Consider the following 19,403-nt stretch of genomic DNA (forward strand, 5'->3'; position numbering starts at 1 on the left):
ATCAAGACACTGATTCTCACGAAAGACTCAAATTTCATGTATGTATCAATCCAGTATCGCATACCTCTGTAGACTAACACTATGAACTAACTTCCATTTGTCCACAGTTATTTGTTTGTGTTTATGATTAACGATCAGAAGGACTTTATAGTAAGAGCTGATATCTATATATGTACGTCGACCTGACTTTGGGAAAAACCTCTTACCTTTGGTGGGAACTGAGAGCCCACTAAGAATGTTTAACAGTGTTGATTTCCCGGCTCCACTGTGACCAAGTATTGCAGTGATCTCGCCTTCATATATGTCTAATACCAGACCTAGATAGAAAAAAGAAAGGAAAGGGGCGCCTGGGTGGCGCAGTCGGTTAAGCGTCCGACTTCAGCCAGGTCACCATCTCGCGGTCCGTGAGTTCGAGCCCCGCGTCGGGCTCTGGGCTGATGGCTCAGAGACTGGAGCCTGTTTCCGATTCTGTGTCTCCCTCTCTCTCTGCCCCTCCCCCGTTCATGCTCTGTCTCTCTCTGTCCCAAAAATAAATAAATGTTGAAAAAAGAAAGGAAAAAAGAATGGGAGAAAGGAAGGAAGGGAAAAAAGTAGGGCGACAGGAAGGAAGATAAAATTACAAACAAAACTATATTATGGAACTAATGGACTGCCTTTTTATTTCCTTGAATGGCCATGTTTTCTAAATATGAATGCTCTGGGTTGTCACATTCAAAATAAAAATAATAAAACACGCATTTGGAAGTTTATGGGTCTACCCTGTTCTGAAATTTTGAAATTACTTGGTTTCACAGCAGGAAACATGTCTCATACTCCTAGGTTTATTGACATGGCCTGGCATAAAGTAGGTGGATGTGAATATTTATGGACTAAACAACAGATTAATCATTCAGTCGATCACTATGTGACTAATGTTCCTTTGAGATACATTGCTTTTTTGTTTGCACAGCAGAAGAATATATAATCCCTGAAACAGCTTTGGAATTACAGAAGAAACGTTTGGATTTGTAGGAAAAAAAAACCCCAGGATTTCCTTACAGTACCTCAGTATTACACAATACATCTTTCAAGTACATACATTCTAACGTATCATCAATCTTTTTTCTAACTTTTATGCAAAGTAATGTTTTAGAAGGGAAATTTTATCGTGTGGCTCAAATGACTCATTACATTTTTTTTTTTTTTACATTTTATTTATTTTTGAGACAGAGAGAGACAGAGCATGAGTAAGGGAGGGGCAGAGAGAGGGAGACACAGAATCCGAAGCAGGCTCCAGGCTCTGAGCTGTCAGCACAGAGCCCGACGCAGGGCTCGAACCCATGAACCGTGAGATCGTGACCTGAGCCGAAGTCAGTTGCTTAACCGACTGAGCCACCCCGGGCGCCCCTCAAATGACTCATTTCAAATCTGAAATGCCACCAGTGATTGCCCACCACCACCACCACAACCAACAAAATTGAATTAAAAGCAGGAAATCAGTATCAACATTATAACAAAGCGTTCTTCTTTTCTTACCCTTCAAAGCCTCTATTTTACCCGACTTTCCTTTATATTCTTTGGTAACATTTCTGATTCTGGAAAAACAAAAAAGAAAAGAAAAGATATTTCAAGGTGTGACAATTTTCTTCAGCTTGTCATTCTTGGTTTGGTGGCCAGAACTGGATGAATCTTATCTTCAGGGTACAGGAAGGTATGAGATTTCACCCTCATAAAGTCATGCTTGTGTGAGAGAGAATCGGCTAGAATACTGCTTCCCAGTCCCGGCTGCACAAGAGCCTCACCTGAGCAGTTTTATACATTTACCTATGCTTGGGTCCCATTACCAGTCCTTCTGATTTCAAAGATTAGGGTATGGCCCGACATTAGTACTGAAAACAGGGATCATCTCTAAACTGCAAAGCCAAGGAAGCTAGACCGACAGGTAACATGGGCATCTGATACTGAAAGGGTCATTATGCAATACTGGCACAGGTTACGGGTATCTTTGGTTATCTTGAGTCAAGGTCTCCAGGAGTAGGTTAAGAGGCACAAGGGTGGAGGAAGGAAGACAGGCAAAGAGTGTAACAGTGATGGCATGGGTTTTACAGTCTTACACAGAATTTAGTAGCTGTTGCCTTAGTCAACGTACTTGTTCCAGGTAAGTTTCAGCTTTTGCAACCTCAAACTTTTGAGTGTTTTAGGGTTGTGGTGGAGGTTGAGTAACATAGTTCATCTTGCATGCATTGTGCTTGGTTCATGGTAAACGGTCAATAAGCATAAAATGATATTGGTTAGATGATGTTGATTACGATAATAGGAAGGAACAGAATTAACATATTCTGGGTGCTATTACAGATCTGGAACGCTAGGCACTTTATCTGTTTTATTCTATTGGGTAGTAAATATATAATCCATCGACTAAATCAAATTTATGTTTCTTATTGTATCATCTACTATTCTTCAAGTGACTCAGGTTCCGTTCATATTGAATTGTTTGCTTAGCTTCTTCATCTCTATTTTCACCCCATTTACTATCACTCCATAGCACTTCTAGTTGGGTGAGATGCTAAAGAGATAGAAGAAATACAAAAAGAAATTGGATAAAGATTAAACAAATAGAAAACAGATTAAATTAAGCAGATTAAATAAAGCCATTGCTCTGCTCCCTCCCAGCCGCTCTGCTGGAAGTTCAACCCAGCTTAAACCATAGGACAGACGTAAGGATAGAAGATAAAAATGGAACAGGCTGAAATAAAAACTGGAACAGGTTCTAGAAGCTCTGTAGGCTGAGGTCATCTGAGACCATTCACAAAGGACTGACAGGTGGGTGGTCACTGACGGACCAGTAAGATGTGAACAGTCAGGGATCTGGAGGACTCTCTTCCTATTTTCTTATTTGGAAAGAAAAGTTGCTAGCGCCAAGCAAAACACACATTTGGAATGAAGACGTGCAGGACACTCTAAGGCACATCTTCCTCAATTCTCCTTGGGTCTATCTCCAGATCCTTTCTCCCTACCTCTCCCCTACTCTTTCATTCTCTTTGAAAAGGCAATACGTAGAAGAGGCAAGAAGTTTAAACAAGAAAAAAGAACAGCGAAAAACATAAGGAGTATAAAAAAATGAGGTAGGGCAAAGTGTGAATAAATGAGACCGGGCAAAGAAATGAGAGAGGCTACGGATGGAGGGGAGAAACAACAGATAAAAGATGGAGAATACAGGCAGGGTTTTTGTTGAATTATCTTTGTTGGTGCAATCTAAATTCGAATTTATTAATTTTTTAAGTTTATTTACTTATTTTTTGAGAGAGAGAGCGAGCGCGCGCATGCACACTAGCATGAGCGTAGGGGGGGCAGAGAGAGGGAGAGAGAGAATCCCAAGCAGGTTCCACGCTCAGCACGGAGCCCAACGCGAGGCTTGAACTGAGGAACCGTGAGATCATGACCTGGGCCGAAATCAAGAGTCGGACGCTTAACCAACTGAGCCACCCAGGCGCCCCCTAAGTTAGTATTTAATGTAAAAGCCAACGATATGAGATAAAAAGGGTTAAAGGAAGTTTTCTTTAAACGTGAACTGGGAAATGACGAAGGTAGCGTGGAGGTTAGGTCGGAGCCGTCTAGAGGGCACAAAAGAGAACTGTGCTTGCTTCGGACGCTGTTAGTATCTTCATCTTGGCCCTGTTCATTTGCATCCTTGTTACCTGATGGCTTCTTTGCCATGGAATTCTGGAGACACTGGCTCAAAAGAGTCATTAGATGAAGGATCAGAATGTATTTCATCTTCAAGGGCCACACAATCAGCTTTTGGTTGCCGTGACCAGAAGGAAGACTTCAGGAAAAACAAGGGGGGATATTGATGTCCATATTTATCTACATGGCCAAGAGACAATTAAATATTGGGTCAGTCATCAGTTTAAGGGAAAAAGGCACCCTAATAAAGCAGAGCAATAGGACCCCTTTGCCCATTAACCTGAACGTGTCATCAGCACAGGTAATGAACATATTTTCCTTGACATGTGTAGTTTCGTCAGGAGAAGGAAATCACCAAGATGTCTCTATTATGATAATTGTTCCCATCAGAGAAAATGAAACTGGGATTTGAAAAAGTCCAGGAGGAATTTAAGTAAATGTGAGGACTTTTTTTAATCCCCAGAAAGCCAGATACTAGAATACAAATGCGAGATATGCTAAGCATCCTGAATGCTATGTTAGGAGTCCAGTATCGTGCCCCCCACGCCCCCCACAAAGGGAGAAGAGACTCGGAAGCCACTACTGGACACAAATATTCCAAGAGAAAACAGAACAGGATTATAGGAATTAAAGAAAATAAGGGACACACTGTAAGAAAGGGCGAGAAGAGGGGCAAAACAATTTATTGAAATTTAACGGAGTGGAATTTTTCAAAAAGCTACTTTGGGTTTATCCTCTATTTCATCCCCAGATAATAACTTTCCTCTGAAGCAAATTTACTATTCACGAACCTCTTTCTGGAAATTAATCCACAGTGTATTTGCATTTAATTATCACCTCCGTTTCCCTATGTGTTAGGAGACATTATGAAATACAAAAATTGTATTTCCCTAATATTCTGCAAGTGACCTCCAGTGTAATGATGATGGGCTTTCAAATTATGTGTACTTTTCATGTGTTGTCATTCATTCGTTCATTCAATATTGACCGAACACTCTCTATTCACCTGCCATTTGATATATAATTAATCGTATCTCTTTCCTTTGATTAGGAAATCTAACCAACGAAAGCACGTAGCTGTATGGGGTTCGTTCTACCACCAGATTTACTATTAAAGAATTCTGTCATTTGAGCCAGTTAGTCTTCCTTTCTCTCATTCATATTTCTTATCTTTAAAAGAATTTTGAACGAAGTCACCATTTGGATTCAGGCTTACATTCAGGCTTAATGGATGATGATGCAAATAATTCTAACCATATAACAAATGTTTTAGCCAAAATTGTAGATCCTGGCATCTACTATTCTGGACTCTTCTAAAGGGCAGAGACAGTTATTGTTATTAAGGGATTATCTAAGAGCAACAACATGATCAATTCACTGCCTCAAGATGTTTCTCTGCACCTTTGCCCTCATACTTTCCTCTTTGTCCCTTTGTCCAAGTGATCAATCCTGGACTTTTTAAAAGAGAGAGACAGGGGCACCTGGGTGGCTCAGTCGGTTAACTGTCCGACTTCAGCTCAGGTCACGATCTCGCGGTCCAGGAGTTCGAGCCCCGCGTCGGGCTCTGGGCTGATGGCTCGGAGCCTGGAGCCTGCTTCCGATTCTGTGTCTCCCTCTGTCTGACCCTCCCCCGTTCATGCTCTGTCTCTCTCTGTCCCAAAAAATAAATAAACGTTAAAAATAAATAAATAAATAAATAAATAAAATAAAAGCGAGAGACAGCGCATGCGGGGGAGGGGCAGAGAGAGGGAGAGAGAGAATCCCAAGCAGGCCCCTCACTGTTAGTGCAGAGCCCGACACGGGGCTCGAACGCATGAAACCACGAGATCATGACCTGAGCCCAAATTAAGAGTTGGACGCTTCACTTACTGAGCCTCCCAGGCAACCCCCTTGACTTTTTAAAAACCTATTCGATGTGTTGATTTCATTAGTAACTTCCATAATTTTTGCAGCTTTATTGAAGTATGATTGACAAATAAAAATTGCATACATATACAATGTGATGTTTTGATATATGCATACATTGTGAGGTATTACCACCATCGAGCTAATTAACATATCATCACCTCACATGGGTATCATTTTTTCTGCGTGCATGTGTGTGTGTGTGTGTGTGTGTGTGTGTGTGTGTGTCCTGAAAATACTTGAGACCTATTATCTTAGCAAATTCCAAGCATACAATACATTATTATTAACTACAGTCACCACACTGTATGTTAGGTGTCCAGAACTTAGTCATGTTGTACCTGAGAGTTTGTACCCCGTGACTATCATCTCCCATTCCTCCTACTCCCCCAGCCCTCGGTAACCATCATTTTATTCTCTGGTACCATTCTTTTGACTTCTTTAGATGTCACGTATAAATTAGATCATGCAGTGTTTGTCTTTCTGTGTCTGCTTTCTTTCACCAAGCATAATGTCCTCCATAAGGTTCATCCACGTTGCTGCAAATGGCAGAATTTCCTTCTTTCCTAAAGACTAAATAAGATTCCCTATATCTCACATTTTCTTTATCCTTTCCCCCGCTGATGGATACTTAGGTTGTTCCCATATCTTGGTTACTGTGAATAATGGCTGCAATGTACGCAGGAGTGCAGAGAGTGATTTTCTTTCCTTTGGATATGCAACCACAGTGGGAATGCTGGATTATGTGGGGTGAAGAAAGCCTTGGCATTTGGTTTTGAACAGCAGATGCACAGGTGCAAGACACAAACCCCGCCTGTGACTGACTATAAAAGGAGGGAGAAGAAAATGAGCTAGCATTTCGACCCCAACTATTTATGAGTCCCTTGTGTGCGTCAGATACTGGGGTGGGTGCTTTGCTGCCTCTGTGAATAACATAGATCATTGCTTTTATGAACTCATATTCTTTTAACTTGCAAGGTGATAAAAATAAAAATTTACGACCTACTCACTTCCCTATTGTGACACTCTGGGCAGATTTTTAAAAATATAGATGCCCTGGTCCCACCACTGGTGAACTGAATCAGAATCTCTCAGAGTTGAATTGTGCTTGGTATTTTTAAAGTTCTCAAGGTCCTTTTTACATACAGCCAGGGCTAAGAACTGCTGAGCTAAGTGAGTATCACGCCAGACCCATTTAGGAAATAGCTTTCTAAGCAAGTCTTTAAAAAGAAACAAACTATAAGCTTAAATCATAGTGGAGTTCAAAGATCAGTGATCCTATAAACAAAATTTAAGCTGTAGTTCTGACCAGTCAAGTAGCAAGAAATAACTAATTGGGCCATTGGCAATGACCTTGTTTATTTCTTTCCTGTTGATGCCCCAAATAGTTTTTCAAATATAAATAACACGTGTGTTAGGAGATTTGTTTTAGGAAACAATGTTCGTTGTGTCACTACTCACTTGGCAAAATTTTCTCAAAATAAATCGTCAGTGCCATATAGAGGAAAAGATCAAAAGCCAACATGAAATTTGTTGCTACGATCAGATTTGAATAGTCTGATGGATCAGGAAATGCATTAGAATTCAAGTCATTCTCCAAACGTAAGAGCTGAAAATTAAAAAGAAATTAATTTAAGGAACTTAGGTTGATGATAAATTTTGAACAGTTCAGTTTGGCAGAAATGTAAAATAGCTACTTTTTGCCCTATCCTGGGAGTACAAAGTTGAATGAAACTGCATACGTTAAAATTCTCAAATCTTTGGAAGGCATAGGCATGTGACCAAGTATAACGAAATTTAGTAATTACCGTGATTCAACTATGTACCAAGTGAAAATGGAGCATTAGGAGGAGGAAGGGAAGTATGGGAAAAAATGACATTTGAGCTTAACCTTAGATAAATTTTTACCAAATAGGACAAAGGTATGGTCCTGCTCAAAAATTACTACATGAGGAGTTCATGCTCTTGGGGAAAAAAAAAAAAGAAACCCACAAAAAAAAATTGGTGTGTTTAAGGAGAACCAGTGGAAAAAGTGGGCTTGTCCATAATGTTCAAGTTAATGGGTCTTCTATAATTAATAATCCTTTCCTTAAGAATTATGTATGTAATGATCAACATTGCCACTTAATTGGAGGGACAGCAAAGTGAGTTCACGGTGAGAATCAGATAAAGACAAAGGACATTTGATGAGCAGAAACGTAATTCACTGGTCAATTCATGTATTTTCAAGAGGTTTTTAACCTTTAATTTTCTTTACATGGTGCTTTGGACCATCAATCACTAAGCTATTCAATTACTAAGTCAAACTACAAACTGGAATAACGATTTAGACTTCGATTTGCAGCATCAGATACATACTTAATTAACAGTCAAAGGAAATGCTTTAGATTGTCTCTAATGAATTATATATTGATCTTCCATTTTTTCACTCACCAAATGGCTTATTTTGCTGAGCTCAGTGTATCTGAAGCTTTACAAGTTCACCTTTGCAATTTCCAAGTGTTGTGCACTGGGGCTTTAAATCTTACAATGCTCATCATAGAGGCGACGATAGACAACTGAATTCCAGAGGGGGAAGGTACTTAGGAAATGCCATCGATAAACAATCAGACTGTTTCTCACCTGGGCCATTCCAAGCGTGAAGGCAAAGGGGCTCAGAAAACTTAAAATCCACTCCAAGGATGTAGGAAGGTGCCTGTACAATGCCGTAAATCCCAAACTCCCCCAAAAGACGGTAAGAAGGAACACGACCAGACCAGTGAGGAAAGATTTCTTTACCAAGACGCTCATGAGAAAAGCCAAAGCTATCTAAAACGAGAGAAGATCCATTTGCTTGATATTTCTCTAAGGATTATCATTAGCATAACAAAATAAAGGATTTAATACACAACATTAGAGTTACATCTTTTTTGTCTATAATACAAAACTATTCTCTACGAATTGCACTATAAGCTGGCATTACAAAACACTATAAATCACATATACAGATGTTCTCAGGCAAATAGCAGACAGTGATGAAAAGGCATATGGAGAAGAATTAACCTAATTGGAAAGCAACACTTGATCCTTAGGGTCAGAGTTGAATGGGAAGCAATTTAGTTCACCAACTCACCAGAGACAGTCCATAGAGGAAAAAAAGGATAAAGATCGCCACGAAGCCAGTCAGAATGACCAACTGGACAGATTTTATAACAAGTGCCAAGAAAAGCGCCATAATGAAGATGAAGACGGCATAGAGTAAACCCCAGGAGAGCCTAAGGTGGAAACAAGATTTTATTTTAGTATTTCCTGTTTCATTGAAAGGAGGACCTGGGATCGATGCTAACATTATTCATCGATTCACTCATCCTTTCGGTAGATATTTATTGAGTTTTAGGATATGTAAATACAAGGAAAATGTGTTGGGAAGAATTCTCTAGGAATTAGGAATATTCGTCTTCCTAAAATTAATTTCATAAATACACACCCATAAATACATGCACACACACATAACATTGTGGAGAAAAGGAGAAAATACCGGTCTGATTGATTTTGGTTCAAACATTTTTCTCTGCTGTACTCATACTCTGTGACCTCGGGCAAACTTTGTAACCCCTCATTGTTCTGTTATTGCTCTGGACAATAGGAATAATATTACAGTATTAGATCAATGAAGTCATGTCTATGCGGGACCCTGTCCTAGTACAGAGTAACCCCTCCATGCATCTCAGATCTTTTTTTTTTTTTTTCCTTTGGTTTAGTTTATTTATTTACTTTGAGAAAGAGAGGGAGAGACAGAATCCCAAGCAGGCTCTGCGCTGTCAGCACAGAACCCAACACGGGGCTTGAACTCATGAACTGTGAGATCATGACCTGACCCGAAATCAGGAGCTGGATGCTTAACTGACTGAGCCACCCAGGCGCCCTGAATCTCAGATCTTTTCTCCTCTCTGGGGCCTGTCTAGGGGTGAGGAGCTTTATGAATTTCCTCAGAGTTAAAAAAAATTCCTCCTATGTGTAGTGCTGTCACTTTCTCTTTTTGCGGAAGCTTTCTTCTTTCTCTGGATGTGTACACCAAAAAGTCTACATACTTGGTCTCTAACTCCATCCATTTACTGTTAGGATAGTTCACTTTCCTTTCTTCAATTCTTTTCTCATGTGGATTAATATTCTTTGAAGGATATAATGAAATAATAAAAGGCAAAGATAGCAGCAAAACCAACAAAATAATAGCCCACACATATAGCAATTACTCCATACTGGACCGTGTTTTACAAACTTAGCAAATATTGAATCACGTTATGCCCACCACAGCTCTACGCGGAAACACCATTATTTCCTTCATTTTATACACAAAGAACTTACTGAACAAAGATGTCAAGTAACTATGTTTCAAGTCCAGGCATCGGGCTCTAGAGTCATTAGATTTCACTGCTTGGCCATACTTCCCTCCAATATTAACTCAATAAAGAGTTCAATAGGGGTGCCTGGGTGGCTCGGTTAAGCATCAGACTCTTGGTTTCGGCTAAGGTCATCATCTCACGGTATGGAGTTCAAGCCCGGCATCAGGCTCTCTCTCTCTCTCCTCCTCCCTTGCTCGCATGCTCTCTTTCTCTCAAAATAAACAAACTTACTTAAAAAAGAGTTCAATATTGGGGCGCCTGGGTGGCACAGTCGGTTAAGCGTCCGACTTCAGCCAGGTCACGATCTCGCGGTCCGTGAGTTCGAGCCCCGCGTCAGGCTCTGGGCGGATGGCTCAGAGCCTGGAGCCTGTTTCCGACTCTGTGTCTCCCTCTCTCTCTGCCCCTCCCCCGTTCATGCTCTGTCTCTCTCTGTCCCAAAAATAAATAAACGTTGAAAAAAAAATAAAAAAAAAAAAAAAGAGTTCAATATTGATCTATAGGATTTTCTTCCAGATTCCAAATTTGTCGCCCTTCCCATATTCCGCCTGGCCTCCTAGTGTCTCTGTTATTTTACCTTCCCCTCGTGACCAACATCACGTCTATGCTTTTTCAGTCATGCTCAGGTTCTCTCTCAACACAGGGCTTTGTCCATCCTTGGAATTACCCAGCTCCCAAGATTTTAAATTCAAACTACACAGCCCCTCTTCGCCATCGCATACAGCTGACTTATTCCCTCAAATATATCCATCATGCTAGATCTTCAGTCTCAAGAGAGCTTTAACCCTTGACTTCTTTTTTCCCCTTTCACTACCATCCTGGCTTGACTTCCACGGCCGCCTGGCTTAGATACCCAAATGTACCATTTCTACCTTGAGTCTCTTACCAGTAGACTCAACGGCCGTCCCTCACTATTTCTACCTCACAGCCACCTCACACACCCAACCCTGATGTTTCTTCTTCAGTCCAAAAAGCCTCGTAATCCACAGCCTTATCCTGACAAGCATTACATCAAGGAGAATTTACCCCATTCGTAGGGAAGAGCTGGAAAATCATTAAGTTTGAGTGCTGATGCTTTGAAGAAGCCCACTTTCCCCGAATCCCGACATTCACTCATTTGTGCTACACTTTACTCACCAGAATGCCGAATCTCGAAGACCCATCATCCTCATCAAGCCCTTCATCTTCTTCCTCTCCCTTGTAACGTTAATAGACGCATAATAAATGAATGAGGAAAAGGAAATGATGCAGAAGAAAATGAAGAAATCAGTGGCAACACCTCCTTGATAAACAAAAGGATGTATCTTCATATTTTTTCCAGTGACAGACATCAATTCCTCCATTACTGAATGATTTGTTGTGGTCTGAGGAAATACATCAGTAAACAAAATTTGTATTTTAATGGATAGCATGTTCGTTTCCTTTTCAGTCGTCTGTTTTCCTCTGAATATGTAACTGGTCGGTCTGGCTGTGACGCTAGCCTAACTTTTTACTCGCTTCTTCCACCACTGGCCCACTTGGAGCCTTGATTCCAGGCATTCTGAGGTTCGCACAGCTCTCCAAATTTACTGTGTGTTTTATCACCTCCCCGCCTAACACTGCCCTACAATGTGCTTGAAGTGCCTTTATGACCTTACGTACTTGGCAAATCTTACCTTAAGCTTCAGTTTTAATGTTACTTCGATTAGGAATTCTTCCATGGCATTCTAGGCTGAGAAGTTTTGCTTGTTTACTTACAGGGACTTTCTTTATATCTCCTTCTCCCATTCTACTAAGATTCTTATTAAATGCCTGGCTTCCTGACAAGGTTGAGTCCTTGGGAGAGAAAATTTCTCTTCCATGTATGTCTACTGTCCCCATGGCATATCAGCTTAAATACACTTCGATCTAAAGAAACCAGTGATCAGAGCACCTGGGTGGCTCAATCAGTTGAGCATCAGGCTCCTGATTTCGGCTCAGGTCATGATCTCACAGCTTGCGGGTTCGAGTCCCTCCTTGGGCTCCATGCTGTTAGTGTGGGATTCTCTCCTGGGTTTCTCGGGATTCTCTCTGTCTCACTGTCTCTCTGCCCCTCCCCCCGCTTGCACACACATACTCTGTCTCAAAAACAAATAAATAAAACTTAGGAAAAAAAAAAAGAAAAGAAAACGAAACCAGTGATCAAGCGAAAGAATAAGGCTACCCATTTCTGTATTCTTCCATGAAACTTTTGAAGCTTCTCATACTGTTAATCTGCATGGAACGTTAGTTAGCTGGGAACAATCGTACTCACTTCTATAATAGCAGCATTGATAGCAGCTTGAAGAGCCAGAAAACCTTTTTCCCAGTATTGTGAAACTTGGCAGCTAACCTCTTCAGTACTCATTTCAAAACAATGACCTTTAAGGAAAAAAGATGATGGATGGTTTCAGCTCTGATCGCAGGAGACAGTGCACTTTACAATGGCTACAGATTCCAAATGTTATTTTGACTCAAAGCCTAAGAAAATATAAATTGGGGGGCGCCTGGGTGGCTCAGTCGGTTAAGTGTCTGACTTCGGCTCAGGTCATGATCTTGCAATTTGTGATTTCAAGCCCCACATTGGGCTCTGTGCTGACAGCTCAGAGCCTGGATCCCACTTCGGATTCTGTATCTCCCTCCCTCTCTCTCTGTTCCTCTCCCACTCATACTCTGTCTCACTGTCTCTCTCTGTCAAAAATAAATAAAGAATAAAAAAAAAAAAGAAAATATAAATGGGAGTAATGATTCTCAAAGCAGGGCAGGCAGAGTACTTGTAGGGAACATTCTGCATTAAATGAGAATTCACCGTGCTTTCTTCCACTACCTTCCGTGCTTCTTCACTCATCGAGAATCTTGTTGAGGGGCTACCTGGGTGGCCAAGTCACTTAAGCGTCTGACTTCAGCTCAGGTCACGATCTCGTGGTTTGTGAGTTCAAGCCCTGCATCAGCTCTGTACTGACATCTCAGAGCCTTGAGCCTGTTTCAGATTCTGTGTCTCCGTCTGTCTCTCTGCCCCTCCCCTGTGCTCTCTCTCTCTCTCTCTCTCAAAACTAAACATTAAAAAATTAAAAAAAGAAAGAATCTTGTTGAGCTCTTCTCTTCATGATTTTGTATTGTCAAAACAAAATCTTTTTGTGTTTCCAAAGATTAGTAGGTCTCATACGGATTGAGAACTAAAGCTTTGCCTAGCATTAAATACACCACAGGCAGTAATGAGCAACTGGGAGTTTGGAGGGCATGACCTACTATGTTTAAATCATGTCAATCGGAACATCTTTTGAAGAAAAAACTCTTACCAAAAAAAAAAAAAAAAAAGAAAAAGAAAAAAAAGCCTATCAGTCCATTGAGTATGAAACTGCATTAAAGAGACACTATTTATGGGGCACCTGGGTAGCTTAGTCACTTAAGTGTCCGACTTCGGCTTGGGTCATGATCTCACAGTTTGTGAGTTTGAACCCTGCATTGGGTTCTGCGCTGACAGCTTAGAGCCTGGAGCCTACTTTGGATTTTGTGTCTCTCTTCTCTGTCAAAACTAAATAAACATTTAAAAAAAGAGACATTATTTAATATGAAAAATTAAAATTGAATATTGGAATTATGTGTGAGTTTCATTAAAATTTTAACCGTTTAAAAAATCATTTCAAAATAGTTCAGGCCTAAAGTGATGAACACATAGGTACCCGTGGCCAAATTTTAAAAATAAATAAATCATTACAAATACAATTGCAAACCCCAGTATATTGCCTAGGATCTCACTGCTTTTCCTAGCACCAAGTTCCTAATTGGCTCACGGCTTTCCTGAACTTTGTGTTCATGTATGCCTTTAAGCTTTTACAATGTATCTCAAAACTATACATGCAATTTAAAACTTTTGGGGCCTCTGGGTGGCACAGTCGGTTAAATGTCTGACTTCTGCTCAGGTCATGATCTCATGACCCGTGAGTTCAAGCCCTGCATTGGGCTCTATGCTGGCAGCCAGAGCCTGGAGGCTGCTTCCGATTCTGGGTCTCCCCCACTCTCTCTCTGCCCCTTCCCTACTAGCAATCTGTCTCTCTCTCTCTCAAAAAAATAAATATTAAAATTTTAAAAAATTATTTATATCTTGCATCTCATTACAGCGATCGTTCTGTATTTTGTTTCATTTATTCTATATTATGATTTTGAAATTTATGGCCTTATTTTTTCTTCTTATGATTGTGTTGAACCACATTGAAAGAAAATAATTCAATGTATTTACCCATTCTCTTATTGATAATTTGGTTAGGTTTTTTTTTTCTTTTTACTATTGCAAAGAAAAAAAGGTTACTGCTATGAGAGTCCTTATATACGTCTTCTCATAATATGTGTGTATCAGTCAGGATAGTCTACAATATGCCTAGTAACAAACAACCCTCAGATCTCAATGTCTTTTCACAGCAAAAGTTTACTTCTCAGACTATAGATTCAGCACAGATCTTTGGAAGGAGGGGTGCAAGGTCCTCTGTTTCACATCTAAGGGTCCCAAGGTGACAGGGTTTCTATCTAGCTTGCAGAAGTATGTGAGGAAAGGTTGTTGAGAACTCACGTCTGCTTTTCAATACCTTGAGTCTAGGTATCTAATTATAGCCCAAAACAATTATTCTATGCCCTCAGGAAGGAGAGGAGAATGGGCTGCAAATCTTCAATAGGCATGAGATTTTCCCTAATAAAATTCCTATGATGCTGGCTTACAGGTTATACACATCTTCAGAGTAAAAATAAAATTTCTCAATTTTTGTGGAATTAAAATACTTTATAACAATTGGATTTTCTTTGTTACAGACCCTTGTCAATACTTTGTATTGTTCTATTTACTGTTCTTTGCCAATCTGGTTGAACGCGGTTTCAAAATGCATTTGCCTGAATGCTAAGGCAGGCAAACATCTGTCCATGTGCTTATTTGGGATCTGTGTTTCTCCTTCTACAAAGTTCCTATTTATATCTTTCACTTCTTTCCTATTTCTACGTTTTTTCCCCCCTTATTTACCCAAAGAAAATCTTTCTATATTCTGGTTATTGACCTTTTGTTAGTTTTATTTGTTTTTTTTAAAAAAATTTTTTTAACGTTTTATTTATTATTGAGAGATAGACACAGGGCGTGAGCAGGGGAGGGGCAGAGAGAGAGGGAGACACAGAATCCGAAGCGGGCTCCGGGCTCCGAGCTGTCGGCACAGAGCCCGACGTGGGGCTCGAACTCAAAAACCACAAGATCACGACCTGAGCGGAAGTCAGATGCTTAACCGACGAAGCCACCCAGCCGCCCCATTGTTAGTTTTATTTGTATAAACATTTCATCACAAGTTTTGCCTTTCCTTTTCACTCTCTCTCTCTGAGGTCTTTTGGTGAAGGTAATTCTTTAATTTTTATCGAGTTGAATTTAGCCGTCTTTTCTTTTGTAGTTGATGCATTCTTTGCTTTAAGAATTCTATTTTATCCAACAGTTATAAATATACTCTTCTATATTGACTTCTAGACAGTTTATAGTAATTTGTTTTCCATTGAGTTCTGTACTTGGAATTGACTGTTAAGTATGAGATAATTTCATTTTATTCTTTATGGAGAGAGAATTTTCCCAGCACTGATCACAATGTCTTCTCAGTCATATGTTAGTTTTCATGTTTAGGTGAGACTTTTCCAGGTTTCCTTCTGTTTCATTGGTCTTTTACTATGGCAATAGCATACTGTGTTAATTACTTATAATTTCACTCTTTTTAAAGACCATCTTGGCTTTTTTTCTTGTTCACTTCTTCACTGCGTATATAGTTTCCTCAAGTTCCACATTAATATAGAAATTTTCACCTCATTTAAACCCCAGATCTTCTCACTTGTCCTCATGCAGCTAAAACCTAAATCTCTTCGTTACTGAGACTGGCAAAATCATACAGCATTAATAATAATCAATCGGTTTGGATTTGGTGACTTCTTCATTTTGGGCCCTCAAGAATAAACTTACTCAGACACTTGAAGAGAAGTTTATTCTATTTTATCCATAAACAAATATACTTTCCTTTAAAATTAATATATTACAACTGCATATTACATATAATAGATATGTATATATATATATATATATGCATGTGTATACATATACACGTATCTGTGTAAATATATGTATATTATATATGTACATATACATGTGTATAATACATGTATAAATATATGTACATATGTATAACCATATATAATAACCATCTAATACAGTACATTAATAAACCCCAAAACCACTATACATTTTTAAAATGTGTTGATTATCCTACTGACATCACATCACAGGCAGGGGTTTTTAAATTTGCTGTGCTAACACATGTTCCCATGTACAGCCTATAACATAATTGTAATAGAGAGCAGTGGAACTGGGCAGCTAGCTAGTTACCTGTATGGTCCCTGTGTTCCTTGATTGTTGGGATCCTGTATCCCAGCGAGAATTTCAAATGATACGAGAATGTATTAGAAAAGCTGACTTGTATTATTTCTGCAAGATAATGTGTCCTTAATTCTTGAATATCTTCTTCACTGGACAGTCCCAAGACTTCTCTATCTGCCATTACAAGAAAGGAATATATTGGTTAGTAAATTACAAGAGATCAACTTTAGGAGGCCATGTTAAATTGCTTATATTAGAGCTTTCACTGGAAATAAAACAAAATCAAATATCTCCGTTGAGTAAGTCAGGAGGAGTAAAATTTGGGAACAGACATTGCTAACGTTCATCTAGACACATTCGGAAGGACTCCATGAAAATTAGTTATTTTATTTTCATTTGTAGTTCTTGAACCAATTTCAATCACGTATAATATTACTCCATTCCAATTAAACTATTCACATACGAATTAGCTTTGCAATAAATCTCCAATGGTAGTAAACACATGCATATATCTTTTTTTTAAATCACAGTTAGTCTCTGGCTAAGTCTCTGGTTTACAGCAGGTAGAAATGATTATAAAAATTCTTTTTCCTTTAATAATCCTGACAGTATGCTAAATAGACTAAAAACAAGAGTGAGAAATTTAAAAAATATGTCGACTATGTTGACATCATCACTAAAATAATCCCTCTTTTCTGCAGATAGTGTATTCAACGCCATACAGATGTCTCATTAAGACTGAAAAGATGAGAAGGAATACAAAGCAAGTCCTGGGTTGGATGGGAGTATTGAAGATGAAGTCAAAAAAGAAGGCAGCATGTATTTTGATAAAATTACTTTTTTTTCCCCTGGAATCTATTCCTTAAATTCATGTGATCCTGAGCAAGTCACATAACCTTTATTACTCAATCTCCACTGTTTGTAAAATAAACATAATAATATCTATTTTTAGTAGTACAGAATATTACTCGAGTATAAAAAAGTAAAATACATAATAACAATATGATAGAATCATATTCTATTACTACAGAATAAAGTCTCTATAAAAATCTAGCACACGATAGCATTTAATGAATATTTACAATTTTAGTTACATTATTTATGACACAAAGATAACAACGCGTTCATTGTAAAGACAAACTTGATGTAAAGACCCTGTGCGCAGTAGTCATTTAATGAATATGTATTAACTGTTGCAGGGGACTTTGAACTAGGGTGTTGCTGAGAGGCACAAATTCATAGCGTTGTGACTTCCTAGGAGGACATCTGTGAACCAAGGCAAACACGTGTTGGGATAGACAAGGAGACTACACCTTAGGTGGAGAGCGATCAGGCTATGATCTTGAATCAGAAGTGGGGTCAGTGTTTGCAGGTGAGATGCACAGTGTAAACATTCCAATTTGGAAGGAAGTAAGGCAGAGGTGGTTGGTGAGGCGTGATGGGAAAACAAGTTTGGCTGTAAACCATCCACCTGTCCTGGAAGTGTGCAGCGAAGCATGGACAGGAAGGAAAAGCCCCAACATAATTTGGGAACTGTGACCACAGAACCTCCAAATATAGATTACAGACAGCTGGACTTCTGGATACTCAATACAGTTAAGGAGTCAGAATCCAAGCACAAAATTAATGGTTACATAAGCTGTACCAGCATCATGGACATAAGGTGACAAAGAGAAGAGACATTTTATGGATTTCCAGGGACTGGGCAGAAAAAGATCCAAAAGTTCTCCTCACAGTAATACTCGTGGTGGAGAGTTATGGTGTTCAAAATTAACATGAAGTACCTTCCAAGGCACATTTTTATGTTCTTTTTAAAAATTGAGATATAATTCATAGAACATAAAATTCATCCTTTAAACTGTTCAACTTCATGATTTCTAGCATATTCACAAAGTTGTACAAGCTCTAATCCATTTTTAAATTATAACTCAACTCACAATTATAGGGCAATCACCATAGATTCCCCTTGGAGGTATGCATTTTTAAAAAAAAAAATTTTTTTTTTTAACGTTTATTTATTTTTTTGGGACAGAGAGAGACAGAGCATGAACGGGGGAGGGGCAGAGAGAGAGGGAGACCCAGAATCAGAAACAGGCTCCAGGCTCTGAGCCATCAGCCCAGAGCCCGACGCGGGGCTCGAACTCACGGACCGCGAGATCGTGACCTGGCTGAAGTCGGACGCTTAACCGACTGCGCCACCCAGGCGCCCCTGGAGGTATGCATTTATATTTGCAAAGAATTGTTTTTAGTTGCCTGACATTCAGTCCCCCTTCTAGTAAACACTCCAAAATTCATCTGGGATACTGCCACTCCCCCACTCACATACCACATGGTTTGGATGTGGTTTGCAAAGTGACGTAGGAACTCAGCCAACGGGCAATGACAATAGTATATTCTTCTATCCAATGAGATTAGTTCTTGGTGGACCGAGACCAACATTAACCCACAGTAGACCATTTTTCCAACGGGTCTAATCTCTAAAATTATTTTGAACTGTTCTGTACGCTTTTCACAGGGGTTGTTTGTGGTAGGGCTTAAATCTGGAGATTCTACAGACTAAGTCAGCTTCTGTTTGGGGGGGGGGCCAACCTGAGAACGAGGCCAGCACACAATACTACAGACCTAAGAATTGGAGACGTATTTCTTCCTTTGTTGTTGACACATCTCTATCCATACTCTCTTCCTTTAAGCGTCTAGCACCCCCTTTTTTTTTGAGACAAGCTGAATAGGGATTCTCTCATTCTCAACTGAAATAGTCATGAAAACCATAGCATTGTTTATCATATCTTGACTATGGTGATAATGTGGCTCAGAGAAGTTGATGACTTGCAAAACGCAATGCAAACCCAGTCATAGAAACACTTTTAGTCAAGCGTTCTTTGACTCTAAGACTAGTTCTCTTGCCTCTGCACCAGGCTGCTTCTCCTCTGATTTAAAAAAATTAGTTTTCAGGGAAGTGATCCTGACAGTAATAATACTCTCATTTTTCTTTTTTCTTTTTTTAATATACGAAATTTATCGCCAAATTGGTTTCCATACAACACCCAGTGCTCATCCCAAAAGGTGCCCTC

At 39.5% G+C, this 19,403-nt stretch overlaps 1 protein-coding gene across 5 annotated transcripts in view; it reads right to left on the bottom strand.

Moving 5' to 3' along the window:
• The window catches only part of LOC121015340 (ABC-type organic anion transporter ABCA8-like), a 61,326-nt gene extending 44,795 nt beyond the window's left edge, over positions 1-16,531 (bottom strand). For 3 of the 5 annotated variants that reach the window (XM_040452209.1, XM_040452210.1, XM_040452208.1), the window contains exons 1-9: positions 16,342-16,530; positions 12,223-12,329; positions 11,088-11,314; positions 8,684-8,825; positions 8,194-8,379; positions 7,033-7,180; positions 3,678-3,846; positions 1,516-1,574; positions 207-317 (exon numbers count right to left, since the gene is read on the bottom strand). In XM_040452209.1, the coding sequence (XP_040308143.1) occupies positions 207-317; positions 1,516-1,574; positions 3,678-3,846; positions 7,033-7,180; positions 8,194-8,379; positions 8,684-8,825; positions 11,088-11,314; positions 12,223-12,329; positions 16,342-16,513 (1,321 nt within the window). In that variant the 5' untranslated portion in view covers positions 16,514-16,530. Of the gene's footprint in view, positions 1-206; positions 318-1,515; positions 1,575-3,677; positions 3,847-7,032; positions 7,181-8,193; positions 8,380-8,683; positions 8,826-11,087; positions 11,315-12,222; positions 12,330-16,341 lie in introns of those variants that run through there. The other 2 variants (XR_005783771.1, XM_040452211.1) reach the window with 2 other exon arrangements.
• Positions 16,532-19,403: the final 2,872 nt, after the last annotated feature.

Source organism: Herpailurus yagouaroundi, unplaced genomic scaffold, assembly GCF_014898765.1.
Source record: "Herpailurus yagouaroundi ecotype Mexico unplaced genomic scaffold, PumYag 206, whole genome shotgun sequence".
Taxonomy (NCBI): domain Eukaryota; kingdom Metazoa; phylum Chordata; class Mammalia; order Carnivora; family Felidae; genus Herpailurus; species Herpailurus yagouaroundi.